Below are 16,641 nucleotides of genomic sequence, written 5' to 3' on the forward strand. Positions count from 1 at the left end.
AATATATATTAGATGCATTATTTAATAATGTGCATGAGATGCATTCGTTCTTCTACAACATCGACCATGCTACGTTAGCTATGCGCCTCTGTGCTTGTCAATCCTAGTAAAAAAACTGTAATAATTTATAGTGTAAATTTCACTTTTTTTAAGATCCGAATCTCATCCCGGGTCAGTTGAATGCCATCTTCATCTTGGTTTGTAACTATGTGAGAGCTTAGCTCTCTTTATTGATTTTAACGAAGGGTGGGTTCAATTATCCCCCAGCTTCTCCATACATTTTTTTTTATTAAAAAGTGTCATTGTGTTCCCCAAATCCCTGGATTTTCTTGGTAAGTTGGAGATGCTCTCAAAACACATGGGTTCAAGTGATTGGTTGATCCAGGATTTTATAAAATCCCGGATTGACTTTTATGTGAGTAAAAAAATTTCTCTATGTTGTATGTAGTATTACTCTTTCATCTCATCTTCAAATTATGCCTTATACCAAAGATTTGGAGGGGCATTGGCTCGGAATCTAGAATCAGATTCTCTTTTATTTGTGGTGTGATGTCTGGTATTCTCTCTTTTATAATGTCTAGTATTCTCTCTTTTATATTGGCCTTGGGCTTCAAGAAGCAAAACAGCATCAAAAAGAACCTTTTTCGAAGCAGAGTAGGCTCAGCTCAAAAGATACATTTATGTAACTTCGGGGTATGATTTTTTTAATGTTTTTGTTGTGTGAGGTTCCTTGTGACCGAGAGATATCATGTAGAGGAGGGCGAATCCTTCCACACAAAAAAATTTATTTTTCTTTGGAATCTTTCATCTTCTTCCAAGATTTTCCCTTCAGATGATTTATTTATTTATTTATGATTTTTCCACTCTTCTATGAGGTTTCTTATCTATCATAAAATCTACTCTCTTTCGCTCTCTCGCACACACATACACACTCTCTTGATCATAAAATAAATTTTTTTCGTTTTTTTTGTTCCTTTACTTTATTCTGCAATTCCTCCAAGCAAATAGACTTCCCCTGTCAACAAACAAGAAAACAAACGCCGCCCAAGGGCTTTCGCGTTAGATTTGGCCTGGTTCGATTATGCATCGGATTATTAATTCCATGTTCAAGTCAGAATAGAATCAGATCGTAAAATCGAAAGGAGGATGGTAAGGTGGTCCCAAATAATTGGATAGTCCGATTGTTTCATAAATGAAGAAATAACATGAATAATATTTAAAAAAATCAGAAAAATGCCTAAATCTTCAATATTTCATCATTCATAGAGAAACAAGCGTGTGTTTTTCCTGTAGTCTACACGGCAACGCACCACTAAATATTGACATGTACATCAAAGCCCTTTTTCACAAAAGATAAGGTATCACAACAAAGAAATCAAATAGCTTCTTTCTACTCAGTTTTCACAACTTCAACAACATAACATGCCTCATTAACATAGTATCTCCATCATCAAAAAAGTATCTCGAAGGACTAATCTACAATCGTTTAGACGGGGTTATAATTTACAAATTTCAACGCACCAAACAAGCTTTCATACTCTACTCAAATCCAGAATGCCATTGCAGTTGTAGTTGGAGCTCCTAATTTCTTGCTACTGGCCAGTGATAGGCCCATGATGAATCTGTCAATTCAGTTCAATAGCACGAGAATTATAAGTGACTTATCTTTGGTAAAATATAAAGTTCAGTTCATAACCCAATGTGTGGAAGCTTACAATGATGCGAGACTCCAAAGGTGAGGCATCATTAGCAGGCGTTGCAAACGGGACCAGGGGCCCATAGAAAAGCAGATGTGCTATAGAGCGATCTATGGCATTTGTCTCAGTTTCAACATCAATAAACCCCATGCAGCTGCATATATGCAAACAGCAATAAACTCACCAAATAAGCTTTAGGAAACAAGCAGAACGAAGCCTAGTGTCAAATAGAAAAATGTTGCCAGCTTTAGGATGCATACAAATGTGTGAAGCACACAAATGATGTTCTGTTGTTGATAAATGTCTATAAATGTTGAACATAGAATAGAAGAAATTTCCACTTTAATAAAGCCTTTATAAGACGAGATACAAATTAGGTTAGAATTTAGTTACCACGCAATACACAAACATCCAACAAGAGCCTTAAAAAATAGCTAACAAGACTCGAGAATAACTTCATCCCATTTGAAAACAAAATGCTCAAAATGGATCCCTCGAAACATTGGAGGTCGGGGGATTAATGGAGTATCGTAGCTTCACTAATGCATCTAGCAAGGTTATGGGCCTCAAACCTATTGACCATGGACTCACAAAAAGAAATGAGAGCCCAGCTATCCACCTAATGCTTAGCCCAAGCTACAATTGAATCTTATAATGGCTGAAGTCTCAAGTGTCTGAACTCACCCTTGGCCAGATTCCCCATTTTTGCTGAACTATCCCAGGTGACCGAATTCTTCAGTGCGACCGAACTCCCTAGTATAGCCAAACTCTCTGATGTTGCTGAATTTCTCATATGGTCGAATTTTCCAATATGGCAGATGTCTCCTCTATGGCGGAACTCTCCAATATAGCTGAATTCTCACGTGGATGAACTCTATAGCGTTATGTTATCTGCCAACACGTCCAAACTCCCCAGTGTGGTGGTCAAATTCTAACTCTATAAATATGATGAGAGGTAGTGAGACAAAAACGAAGAAAACAGGAAGAATTCTGCAATCGGATCATAAAAACACGTGATGATGATGACAATGACAATGATGATGACAACGACACTGATGATGACAAAGATTATAAAATAATAATATCCAAGAAAGGGCGAATTTTGAACATTGATGTATCCATTTAGATGATCAGTTATTCAAAACAATCATTTTGATAAGTATGTCTAAAATTTGTATCATACTCATCTGATTCTTCAGTAGTCAATAATCCACTTCCACCTCCAATGCTACTGTTCACGTTTCCAAAAGTAAGCCTTTGTTCTGCATTCTTAGCCAAGCGGTATAGACTGTCTCTTATACATAGCTTTGTTCTAATATCCAACTGAAATCAAGTAAGTTCAGCTCATTTAGTGCCAAATAAGTTGACGTTGGTCCATGCCAACTTCACATGAAATGTGCTATTTGTCCAAGCATGCATGGATATAAACATTTGAAGCAAGGAAAAATGTGCTTTTTCCATTGGTGTTTTTCATTTTCGATTGTATGTGTCACAAGTTTATATTGAAGAACATGTGAGTTTTTACCTTCCATATATGCACATTGGTCACATTTATCTCAGGAGTGGAGTTCAAGTAAGATGTGTGTGAGGATCCGCTAATCGTAAGGGTTATAACAATAACCAAATCCATGTTACAGAAGTCTAGTTGTAGGATCAGAACCGAACACATAAAGTCCTAATAATCTCCAATAGCCCCAATTCTATATCACACTTTGATGTACAGTTTTTCAAACCGAACTGTCTGCTCTGAGCTCCCCATGGAGGAGACCTCTTGGAACAAAATGAACTTGACAGTCCAAATTCCAAACAATAATTTTTCAAACCCATCTCTAAACCCACACCTACCAGCCAATCTACAAGCGCACACTCACTGACACACATGTAATTATATTCTTCCTGGAAGTTCGCTTACTTTGAGAATGAAATGCTCTAAAAATGACACCATGTATTCTTTTAATAGGTTAAAAATAGAGCTGATATTGGCACCCCAACTTGTATTTATTACACCCCAATTAAAAAAAATAAGTCAATGGTTGAGAATAAGTAAAAGTTGGGGTTCCAATGGAACCCTCTCTCTTTCTTTCGGTTTTTTTTTTTTTTTCTGAGAGTTCTATTTATTTGATTTAGGATTTCATATTAGCCTAATCCTAATTTTAAACAACTGTTGAAGTTGCTTCAATGTGTTGTAAGGCTTTTTAATGTTGAAATAATAACCTGAACCAAACTTGTGTAATGTTTGGATGGTGTGTTTTACTATTCAATTAGGGTGTGATAAATAATTTAAGAAATTGGGGTGTAATAAGTAAACGTTGGGGTGCCAACAGCAGCTCTCTAAAAATAACAGCACATTATTCAGAAGAGTTGTACAAAACATAGTACCTTTTCCATGACAGAGTGGAGATGCTGAAAAGTAGTTGCTTCTAATGAGATTTCATCCGACATCTCAGAGCTCATATAAGAGCTTTCTTGTACAGTTGAAGAACCTACTTCCCCTGGAAGTTCCATCCTTATTCCAACTTCACTATAACCTCCAAGTACATTCAGAATTTGATCAGTAAATCCAGCCCGACTCACCAAATCCTCCTGTTGAGGATCAATAATCAAGATGTCTTGCATTTTTTTTTGCTGGCAAAACTTTTCCATCTTGTCCTCCAATATCTCAACTGGAGCATCTTTAGAAGCATTAAAAGCATGTGGAGGAGATGAAAACCATGACAATTCACCATCATTACTAGCATTCCCCTGCCCAAATGTGGAATCACAGCTTCTGTAAGATCAAGACAAGAATAAGTTATTCCATCACAAGCAAAAGGGACATCATATTTAGAGGGATGAGTGAAAAGACTACAAAAGATAAAATTAGAAAGAACACATTGCAAAAATGTAATACTAACCCTAACAAAATGTAGAGTAGCCCTAAGAGATGATAAACTTAAGGAAAGTCCATTGAGATGGTTCAATCTTGTATAATAAAGACTAAAGATAACACCAAAGAAAAGGAGCATGCGGATTTACAGTTCTAAAATAGAAAGACGACCACCAGAAAGGACATTGATTGAGGTAGTGAGAGAAAATATACAATTGAAGATAGATCGAATGAAGGGAACTTTGCTCAGATGACCCCAGATACCTAGGGTATGGTTTTGCTGCTGATGATGATGATGATGAAAGTGACATTCACAGAGGTTTGTACACCATGCCACCCAAGTATTTATCCCTAAAAATTTTAAAAAAATAAAAAATAGAGAGTTGCTATCGGTGCCCCAACTTTTACTCATTACAACCCAATTTCTTAAATTATTTATCACACCCCTAATTAAAGATTAAAACAAACCATTCGAACATTACAAAAGTTTGGTTCAAGTTATTACCTCAACATTACAAAGCATAATAATACATTCAAACAACTTCAGCAGTTGTTTACAAATTACAATAAGGATTAGGCTAATATAAAATCCTAAATCTATCAAATAGAAATCTAAACAAATAAAAGAGGGAGAGTTTCTATTGGCACCCCAAATTTTATTTTTTCTCAACCACTGATTTATTTTTATTTTAATTGGGGTGTAACAAGTAAATTTTGGGGTGCCAATAGAAGCTCTCATAAATAAAAGGATCTATGGATTACCTAAAAATATTGTCGACATCCTCGAAATTGCCAATATCAGGCCATCCATAATACAAAAGATCTCTGCTCTCATTGACCCCATCTTCAGTACCTAAAAATTCAAGATCACTATCTGATGGAGAAATATTACCAAGTGGAAAGTTAAACAAGTAGCGTTCAATTAAAGCACCTCTATTCCCAAGGGTAGCATCATTTTCACAAAACTCATCTGTGATGCTACTTTCGAAACAGTTACCCAATACATTAGCATCGTCAGAAGCTAAACTCGTAACTTCTTTAATACAATCGGTTTCACACAAATCAGGAAATGCACTATCACGGGTGTGAGACCATGAACCCGTTTCCAGCATTGGAGCCTTCCCATATTTTAGAGTTTGAAAATCAGTGTCCTCCTTTCTAACAGCAGTTATTGCTTCACACTTCCGATTCTTGTGGCAATCATCTTGAACTGCACATTCAATACCTTGTTTACTAGCAGGATCAGGTACTATATTATCATCACACCCACCAAACTCATCCCACACGATATCTTCAAGCTGTAAGGCCAGAAAAAGCATTTAGGCAATATAGGTAGCATAAATTATTTGATAGAAGATTAAAGAAAGAACATAGAGTCTCATATTCAAGATTGATTTTATGTGTATAACTTGATACAACCATCACTCTTAAATGTCACATCTAAGGTTCATGTAGACAAAATTAAAATTGATTAATAAATAGAAAAAACTTAGTAAGTAGAAAGATGGAATCTTAAATACAGCATATGAAGTAAGGATATTGAGAAATTAGTGGCTAAAAAATTCGGCTTAAAAAGTATATCAAAATTTTGATATATTTTCAAGAAAATAGTGCAATATATGAACCACAATTTTATGCATATTGTTGGGACTAAACCTTATCCATTGAGGCACAATGAAACAGCCTAGGGTGCGTGGTTCTGAAAATTGTCTGAGATTGAGATCAAGAGCGAAGCCAGGATTTTCTTGTAGTGGGGGCAAACTATGGTTAGTTGTATAGTTGAAGAACTTGAAGATGAATGGTTTTAGGGAGAAATTCAGAGGTTTTTTATTAGAAATTGAAGAAAAGTATATTTAGATCATTTCCAATTAGTATATGAGAAGGCCCGGTCAAGAGGCAATGTCATCAACAAAAAATTGAAGGGGGGGGAGGGGGGGGGTGGAATTGGAGGGAGGTGAGGGGTGTGGGGGAAAATGGGGAGAGAGGTGAGGGAGTAGGGACAAATGGGGCATGTAATTAGTTGAAAATATAGGGGTGTTTCAAAGTTCTGTGGGGGCAATTGCCCACATCCTTACTAGCTCCACCCCTGATTGAGATGACTTGTCTGAATCATCTCAATATCATTCGTTAATGAGACGAAATGTCATGGCCAAGATTCTTCTTGTCCGAGATAACAAGATAACAAGATGACTCATCAGTATCATTCGTAAACAAGATGAAACAGGAAACCGATAATGAAAACCACACTAGGGTGTTCAAATCCAGTATCACAGTCGAGTATCATGCTCTTGCCACTTCCCTTGCAAAATTTGTATGGCTTACATCACCATTTTGAGACCTTGGTATTCAGCCTTCTTCACTTTCTTTTGTCTACAGGGATAGCTTAGCACCACATTCACGGATGCACACCGGACAAAATATATTAAAATTAATTATAATTGAAATTAATTTTACAGTAAAAAAGGTTGCAGGTGGTGATAACTTAGTTCGTTTTGTTCATGTAAAACTATCAAATTATAGGTATTTTCACCAAGAAATATCCAAAAAATACTTCTATGTGAGTCACCAAGTCGGTATTTGGAAATAAGTTGGCGAGGAGGAAAATTTGAGAAAAAAAAAATTTGGGGAAAAAGTGGCTAGGGTTAGGACTATGTAATTGTTCCTACTAAGTTGAATTTTCATATTATAACATCAAATCCCATATTAAACTACAATAATAAATCATCAAATTCCATATTAATATCATCCATAAAAAGCAACCACAGGTCTACAAAATATTCAAGATTTATACTGATGGAATCATCAACCGATCAAAAATCATCAAATTCAACGTCATTTTCATTCTCTGGCACTTCATCATTAAAATGGCCTCCATCATCTTATCAATGACGTCACCTCTTACTAGTACATCATATATGGGTTTGGATATCAGAAGGCTGAAACTTCACCCAAGTTCACAAACCCCAGATTACTAAAACAATAATGAAAAACCCCTTTTTCGGATCGTGAAGTCACGATTTTTTCAAGAAGTCATAGAATTTGGTGATTATGATCATCAGTTTCAAAGGGGATTTAATAGAGACTGAAAAGTTAGTCGTATAAGTCCTCTTTCAGGTGAAGATCGAAGTGGAAAAAAAAAAAATACATAATTTTCTTCCATTCATTTAGAACATATTGATTCCAATGGTATATCTTACACTCAACAAACCTAAATTAAAACAAAAAATATAAACCCATAAATAAATAAATAAACAGAAATCTTACCAAATACATGGCCCAATCTGACATCACTCCGATACCTTCTACCCTGCACTAAGTAGCGAACAATTTTTCAATCTGACCTCAATGTTTAACACAAAGCATGGAATCGATCTTCGATCCCCAAATTGAACATAAGTCACTAATCCCTTCTTCAATCAAAGAAAACCCCCAAAATAGCAGTAACTCAAATCAACGCAAATCCTTCTTCGATTTAACAGTATAACAACAGCTCAAAAACAAATTTTTTCAAGAACTAAACCAGATCTCTTCAAAACCGCTTTTGCCCTAATTCTAGGCTCTGGAGTTCGAAGTTCAAACCCCTTTGTCGTCTCGAAGGAGATTCTATTTTATTTTATAAAAGAAGGTTGGGTGAGGATTGGACACGTGGCAGCAAATGAGATCAAAACAATTACGGTAGAGAGAGAAGAAGAGATGTATACTAAAAACTAGTGGATGGGAATGAGTCCTTAATATCCAATCAGTTCCTCGATTCTTATTGGTCAAAGCTACTACTTGTCTTTTGTCCCAATGACACGTGTCCTTGACACCCACTTGACCTTGGTTGGGAGCGCATGGCATCACTTGGTGCCACGTACCCCTCCACATTTTGTTAGTAAATTCGAGAGACCCCCTTATATTTTTAAACTGATGACATATTCCTTGACCTCAGTCTTCTCTAAAATTCATGAGATAATGACCTAAATACCCTTATCTTCAGTCTGGTAAATTGATTTTTCTATAATAGGAGACCAACGTCAAGGAGCATGTCCACTGTTTGGAAACATCTTTGACATTGCGCTAACTTGACAATATGCAAAGAACCATAGATTTCCTTGAGATACAAATAAAATTCAATGGTTCTCATAACACTGTCGCGTTAGCCTAATGTTGAGTGCATTGTCAAAGGAAGCTAATTCAGCATTTTCCCATGTCTAAGTCGTCATTATTTTATTGTGTGATGGTTTATACACTAATTTTTTCAATTTATCACATTATTTAGGTGATAAAATAAATGGATTTTAAAAATTAACGTGTTATTTTCACTAACTCATTTCATCTTCTGGTGGGAAAATTTTCCGTCCATCAAGAACAATAAACCAAGCTCATGCCTAAATCCACATGACAATTATTATTTTTTTCTTTTCTTTTCTTATTATAGGAGTTATGAACCCGTAGCCCAACTAGTTGGGCCGAGACAACTTGCCTTTTAAATAGCATCATATCTCACTCAAATCCCTCGAATACATGCAATACCCCCACAAATCACATATATCAGGTAAACATGGAACTCAAGACCTCCCCCTTTTTGGAGGGATGCCTTGGCCACTACGTATAATGCTCATTGATTTTGTTATTATTATTCTTGTTTAATGTATAATAAATCAATTTATATTCGATTTTGTTTATCATTGGTGTTAAACATCTATCAAAATGATCAAAATATCCATTAAACATCCCTTATCCTTGTCTCGTACATTAATCACTAGATAAATGTGAGTGTGGATTCTTAGATGTAATTATATTTACTATAAAACAAGACCTGAGATTTACGTGGTTCGACTATGCCTTTTATCTTATATATGAAGATGAAAGGCATGGTTACCGTTCTGATTTATAAAATTTTAGGTTTCCCATCCTGAAACTAATTCTCATGAGACTCAAAATGCTACATATGCCCTTACTTCAAATATACCTATGAACCCGAAGTTGGGTATTTTATGAATATTAACTATTGACGTCAATCTAACACGACAATAAGCCTTTTGAATCCACTTCAATCATTGTCTTACCCTAAAGTTTCATGAAAATTGGGTTACTTTTTATAGATGTCTAACCCATTTGGGAAGCGTCACTTACAAATATCTATGGTCAATGAGGTTGAATCAAATCAAAGAAGGTAATACCAATGTATGAAAATATTTGATGTTCTATTAATTCAGCTATTCAATAAGGGTTGTGAATCAAAAAAGCATTAACAATTAGAGTTTGTGATTATGCCCAAGAAAATTTAAGTAATTATTACTAAGATTAGGGTTGGCAATGGGTCAGATGTGGGTCGGATGAAATTATTTCCATATCTTTATCCAATTCTATATTTGATTATCCATATCCGATTTTTTACCCACTTATTTTAAGGATATATGTATCTGACTTTTACCCAAAGTTCAAACGGATATCAAAGTCGGATATATATACCTCATCGTGAAGATAATGGAAAAAAATCTAAATTTTAGGTTAAATATATATTTTATTGTGAATTTATTGTATTAAACTCGGATAAACAGATATTTGGTTGGACAGGATGTATATCCATATCAGACCCTAAAAATGTCCGAATAAAAGTAATTACGGATAAATTTACCCGAATTTTTAATCGGATAAAAAAATTGTACCCATACTCGAATATCTCAGATAAGATGAGTTGGGTAAGTGGATTTTATCTGACCCATTGCCAACCCTAACCAAGATGGGCCTTACAATTCAGTGTCTTATTTAGTCCAATAAAACTTTAGCATTTGATGGATCTTTGGAGATACTTTCGGATTATTACCTAACTTGAGGGTGACATGTGCAAACGCAGATGTATTAGAAGAACTTATTTGTAATTTAAAATAGATTAAAGAGATTTTGAAGATTACTACATAATAAAAAGGATATTTTTCTAATTGTGAAAACTAATCAAAAAGATTGTATTTGTTGGGTCGGTTGCAATTTTTTGACTATGTTAAATTTAAATATAAAAGTATGAGTATTTGTGACCACTCAAAATTTGGTGTCTAGCCACTTCTACTCTACCTTCTCTCAGTATAATATTAAAGATGAGAGCTTCTATTGGCATCCCAACTTTTGCTTATTGCATCCAATTAAAAATTAAAAATTAGTTGATTGGGGTGGGGGTGGGGGTGAGCGTGAGACTAGCATTTTCAACCCATTCATTGATGAATGTCAAACATATGATATTTGTCTACATTAGAAGATGCCATATTATAATATCATGAAGACATGGATCATATTTATCTCAATTAATAGGTATTTGAGCAACGAAATGATATCTTAGAATGACCTTGCAATGTTGCCCATGGTCATGCCATTGTTCTTATAATCAAAATATTGATGTATTGATATGAATGTACTTTTTTCTTCTTTTTTTTTAGAAAGAGAATTTAACCCTATCAAATTAAATGTTAGCTGCTTGTTCTTGATTTCTAATTTTTCAAGGTGAAATATGTTTTCTATAATGCATCATTGTGAATAGTGACGTTTCAACTTGTGCAATTTCTATTGGTGTGATAACAAAAACTTTTCGTATGGAAATGTTACTTCCAATATCAAATGGTGTATTTTAATTTTTAATTGGGTTGTGATAAAGAATTTAAATAATTTGGGGTGCAATGAGTAAAAATTGGGGGTATCAATAGAAATTGGCATGTCAACTTGTGCAATTCTATTGGTGTGCCAGTATGGAAATGTTACTTCCGATATCAAATGGTGTATTTTAATTTTTAATTGGGGGTGTGATAAAGAATTAAAATAATTGGGGTGCAATGTGTAAAAATTGGGCTGTCAATAGAATTACTCTTTCCAAACAAGGAAAAAAGATTGATTGCTAAATAACAGCAACAACAAGTATAATAATAAATAAAACAAATATATATATAGGGTCAGGTTCAAGGGCCATATGAGAAAACATATGTAAAACAATGTTACATTAATAAAATTTTAAAATATGGGTTAGAAATTTTGGATTGAGCTGATTTTTTGTGATGATGATCTCTATGATGGGAAGATCATCCGAAAAAAAAATCAGTCCAATCTGAAACTTCTAACCCCATTAAAAGTGATTTAGAATGTGGACCGTCGATTTTTTATCAATTTTTATCACTAATTTGTAAATCACTTTTGATGGATTTAGAACTTTCTGATTGAGCTGATTTTTTGTGAGGATGATCTTCTCATCATAGTGACCATCCTCGCAAAAAATCAGCTCAATCCAATACCTTTTGCCCATAGTTTGAAAAACCATTATTTTTTCATATGTTTTTACATATGGCCCTTGAACCGCCCCCATACATATATATATATATATATTTGAAATGTTCAGCACCCTAAGTTTTACCACACACTTTAACAAACGTTTTTGTCCTACATGGGTTAGAAGTTTTGGAATGAGTTGATTTTTGGTGAGGATGATCTCTATGATTAGAAGATCATCCTCCCCAAAAATCAGCCCATTCCGAAATGTTTAGCCCCATGTTTACATGTTGAAAAATCGTGAACCGTCCATTTTTTGTAAATCAATTTTGATGGGGTTAGAAGTTTTGGAATGAGCTGATTTTTGGTGAGGATGATCTCCTCACCATAGAGATCATCCTCACCAAAAATCAGCTCATTCCGAAACTTATAACCCATGTAAGACAAAACGCGTTTGTTAAAGTGTGTGGTAAAACTAAGGGTGGCGAACGGGACCCATATATATTTTAAGTTGGGAAAAGATACAGTGTGATCTGTAGTACACAGCATTACAGCAACAACAAATATAATAAAAACAAAAACAAAAATTATTTAAATAAAAAGTTGGGAGAAGATACAGTGTGATCTGTAGTACTGCAAGTAAATCTCAATTACTTGCGTACAAGTGGAAGCGGGTGGGTGGGTCCCATCAGATGTGAGTTAAAGTCGTTATCATGAGAGATGCTTTTCCACCCCCATCAAGCGGACCCACCTCATTATATCATATACGTGGCGCATTCCAACAGTCAGTCTATATCTTAGTTATGTCACACCAGAGGTGAATGTGTAAGACTTGACTGATATGCAATGCAGACAGAGTCTGTACTCTGTACTTGGGCTGGCAATGGGTCGGACAAGCCGTGTCCTCAAATCCTAATCCAGACCCGGCCCATCTAATGGAAGGATCAGGCCAAAAATCAAAATAGTCCAAATCGACCGACATATACCCAAGACTTTAGGTACGGAGAATGATAATTTTCAAGACGTCACGGGAACGTTAGTATTTTCCATCACATTCAATTTTCAATAATACCCTTATTCATATTATTTTTAATAAAAAAGACAAGGGAATATCATTCTTTATGCAATAATATTATTATAAATATTAAAAATCTTTTATATATATGTATATTGATTATCAAAATATTTATTACAAATAAAATATTTAAATTTAAAGGCTAAAATACCTTTAATATTTATTTTATTATGTAAAAGACAAACATTTAAATATATCATTTTTCTTTTCAAGTCGTATTACAATGACCTCAAGATTGTACCTCATATCACACTTTCCCTAACATGGAAGTGTGTTGGAATCATAAATGTTTTTTTATTTGATGAAAAGTAATCATGGTTCCTACACACTTCAATGTAAGGAAAGTGCGATATGAGACACAATCTTGAGGTTATTTCAATATTATTTTTTCTTTTTCATTAAAAGATAAAACGAGAAAGGATATTATTGGGAAGTGAATGTGAAAGAAAATACTAATGTCGAGGGGTGGAACTACATAGAAACGAGTGGGAGCTATAATCCCCATTGAATTTTTTTCTTTCTATTAGATATTCTCATGTTTTTTAGACTAACACATAATTGAATTTCTTAAAAGAGAGATTTACTGATAGTTTGTATGTTGAAACTTGCAATTATATATATAAATTCCCTTACTTTATCAAGTTTATTACTCAACAAATCTTACATTATGAATCAGGCTAGCATGACTAATTTAATAAGATTTTAAATCTTACTAAGGATTGATGGGCCCACGTGAATTATCAAATTGATAATCCAAAATCACATACTTCTAGATTTCATGAGAAAACTCAAATTCATATATATACCTTTTAAGCTTAATCGAAAGGGTTGAAAATGGACGGCTACCAAACTCCTTAATATAAAACTAAAATTCAATTTTTTTATATTCAAATTTCCTAGAATTTTGCCCTTTATAACCTTGTTGCATCATATCAATTTTTTGAATGCCACAAATTGATGTGGTTAGGATCTGGTCTAAGGCATGATAAGTGGCTACTTAACCACATCAATTTGAATTTTATGATGTGGATCACTACAAGGTTTGTAGGGTAACAAACTTCATAAAGTACAGCTCCCTTAGAGTTGTCAGAATTTCAAGGGAGTTTTCGTAATAAAAACGCAACAGTTAGGCTTGCTGGGTAAGTCCCTCTTTAAAAAAAAATAATAATAAATTAGTGATTAGCCCCTCATTTTTATTGATATTAAATATATACACCTGTATTTTTCACACTAACCACATACATATCCCTTGCAGGGCCATTCAACTTTATAAAAAATATATCATAATTTAGCTACTCACATTTTGACCAATATTAGAGGGACCATGTGCTTTTCAACTGCCGACATGCAACCTTAGCCTATATCTCTTTTGATTATATCGATGAAAAATGATTTAAGTGCCCTCACCTTCAACCTCTATTCAACTTTCTATATATAAAAAAGTGATTTAGGCCCCATTTATCAAATTATGGATATTAGAGATGCCCATGTGTTTGCTCCCTATAGGAACTCCATAGAACTTAAAAGAAAACAAAAAAGTATGGGGATTTAGATCATCGCGGTGTGATATATCTTAAAGATAACTCTGTGTTTTTCAATCTAACGACATGCATCTATTGGCCTCAATCTTCCTAAACTAAGAATGACTTAAGGTCCCTCACCTTCAATCATTTTTCAGTCTTAGGAACACATGGTAACAAAGTTCAAATTCAGTAATTATTCAGAGAAGATTTAATTTTGGTTAATTCAGATAAATTCAAGAAAGTTCCATAAAAATTTTGGGAAAACTTTTAGGAATATTAGAAAAAGGACTTTAGACATCACTTTTAAATGATGTCTATGGTAAAAAAAAGTGATGTCTATTCCCCGAATGAAAAAGTGCACATAATAAACGATTTTTAGACATCTATTTATTAAAAATCGGTGTTAAATACCAAACATAAATTGATGTCAAAAGTCCGCACTTTTTGGCGCGATCCCTCCACCTGCAAAAATTGCACTTTAGTTGTTATTTAAAAAAAATATTGATGTTTATTTTATTTATTAAAAAAAAAAAAAAGTAATGTCTAAAGTCTTTTTTTCAATAGCAATAATATTAAATGATATTTTTGAGTTTCTTTTCAAAATTTTGATATATCAAGCCTATGCCAAGTTTTATTTTTTTATAAATACTGAAGTTTATGGTTTTAGTGAGAATCTTCTACCACTCATATGGAGATTATTGGTAAACCATCATTTGTTGTGACAAACCCAACAATTCATAGAAGGAAATCAAGTTTATCAGTCAACAGTTGTCAACTTTTAGCCCCCACTAACAAAAAATCCTTGTTCCGCCCCTGTTAAAGTCCCCATGAGGTCTTAGACATTAGCACCCCCCTCCCCTCCTCTCTCTCTCTCTCTCTCTCTCTCTCTCTCTCACACACACACACACACATACATAAAGGGAATGATATGAATCAAATAGGAAATGCACTTGCAATTAAGATAGGTCCTGGATCCCCTACCTAATGCAATTGATTGACATGACATCTCTTTCGTTCAATTATGCCAGAGCTAATACACTTCTGATTGAAAAAGACAATACACTTGGAGTGAACAAGCCGTAAGAAAAAAAGGCATTTCCTGTTGTCGTCATCAACATGGTGAGATAGATGGACGTCTAATATATAATAAAACATGATAGTTCCACTCTTTAACATTTTTATCCCCCTCCAACATTATTATTTCCTTTTTCAATAATACTCCTATAATTTTGTTGTATTCCCTCCCCCCTTCTTTAACTCAAAAGCGGATGGTTGTGTTGATAGGTAATTGAAAATTCTAGTTACATTATATAAACGTTATTGGGCCAAACTGCCCAACAAGACTCTTTCAAACCTAAGTTAAATTTTTTATTTATATTTACATCTATCATACACAAATATACAATACTCAATGTATTTTAGGGCAAGCTAAATGTCATTAATCCCTAGTCCAAGTCATTTTATAATGGACTCATAATCTTATTTAATGGGCTCTATATTTTTAACTTGAATTGGTATATTTTAAAATTGACTCATTTGAGCTCAGTTGAAGAGTAGTTTTCCACGAGTTTTAAGAATTTGAACATTAAGCCTGGTTGATGAGTTGTTTTCCATGAATTTTTATTATTGGAACATTGGGACAATTTTGTTGGTTATAATCGAGCACCACCCCAACCTCCATTTTTTGGTCTCTTTTCGATGCATGTGTCTTACAATCTCATGAGAATAAGAATTATCATTATAATTGAAAATTAAAAAAAAAAAAAAAAAAAAACTATACAACTTTATGCTCGAGTTACCAACTTATTAGGCCCACTACCCTATAACCACAATATTAAATTTGTGAAATTGTGCAATAGGCCTTATTATAGGATTTTCTTTGTATTTACTCTTAACTTTTAAAATGTAACTAAATAGTCTAGTTAGTAAAGTTTTTTTTCAACTAAATGCCCTGTTATTTTTATTTTTCTCTTGAAGTATTCAAATATCCTTTCTCACTCCTTTTACCTTATTTGAAATTTTCAAAAATCAGTGACTCATTTTATCATTTTACTTAAAAATTCATCAATTTTGAAAATTACTAATTCTCCATTTGATCAATATTCATGAAATATTCCATATATATATATATATATATATGTATGTGGGTGGCATTCGGAAGCCCTAAAGAGAGCTAAATATTTTTTCAATGTATGGGTTAAAAGTTTCAGAATGGGCTAATTTTTTGTGTGGACAATCTATATGATA

At 33.9% G+C, this 16,641-nt stretch overlaps 1 protein-coding gene across 4 annotated transcripts; it reads right to left on the minus strand.

The window, feature by feature from the left end:
* Positions 1-1,361: 1,361 nt before the first annotated feature.
* Positions 1,362-8,159, minus strand: LOC147404008 (protein LNK1-like). 4 transcript variants are annotated; one of them, XM_086439810.1, is made up of 7 exons: positions 7,828-8,159; positions 5,495-5,861; positions 5,326-5,407; positions 4,077-4,464; positions 2,881-3,020; positions 1,716-1,851; positions 1,362-1,622 (listed from the first exon to the last, which is right to left on the minus strand). In XM_086439810.1, the coding sequence occupies exons 1-7, from the start codon at positions 7,849-7,851 to the stop codon at positions 1,593-1,595; spliced, it is 1,167 nt and encodes a 388-aa protein (XP_086295936.1). In that variant the 5' UTR covers positions 7,852-8,159; the 3' UTR covers positions 1,362-1,592. The 4 variants fall into 4 exon arrangements, with proteins under 4 accessions (XP_086295936.1, XP_086295935.1, XP_086295938.1 ...); XM_086439809.1 differs by having other exon boundaries at positions 5,326-5,416; XM_086439812.1 differs by lacking the exons at positions 1,362-1,622; positions 1,716-1,851 and adding an exon at positions 2,382-2,634 and having other exon boundaries at positions 5,326-5,416.
* Between the last annotated feature and the right edge of the window lie 8,482 nt (positions 8,160-16,641).

Source organism: Akebia trifoliata, chromosome 4, assembly GCF_017979445.1.
Source record: "Akebia trifoliata isolate Shusen 1 chromosome 4, ASM1797944v1, whole genome shotgun sequence".
Classification (NCBI taxonomy): domain Eukaryota; kingdom Viridiplantae; phylum Streptophyta; class Magnoliopsida; order Ranunculales; family Lardizabalaceae; genus Akebia; species Akebia trifoliata.

Excerpts from the sequence above, each read along its gene's own strand:
- LOC147404008 (XM_086439809.1), bottom strand. The coding sequence starts at position 7,851 with ATGTCAGATTGGGCCATGTATTTG. Across the intron at positions 5,862-7,827 it reads CAGATTGGGCCATGTATTTG|CTTGAAGATATCGTGTGGGA; the intron begins GTAAGATTTCTG and ends CTGGCCTTACAG. Across the intron at positions 3,021-4,076 it reads TCCACTCTGTCATGGAAAAG|TTGGATATTAGAACAAAGCT; the intron begins GTACTATGTTTT and ends ACTTGATTTCAG.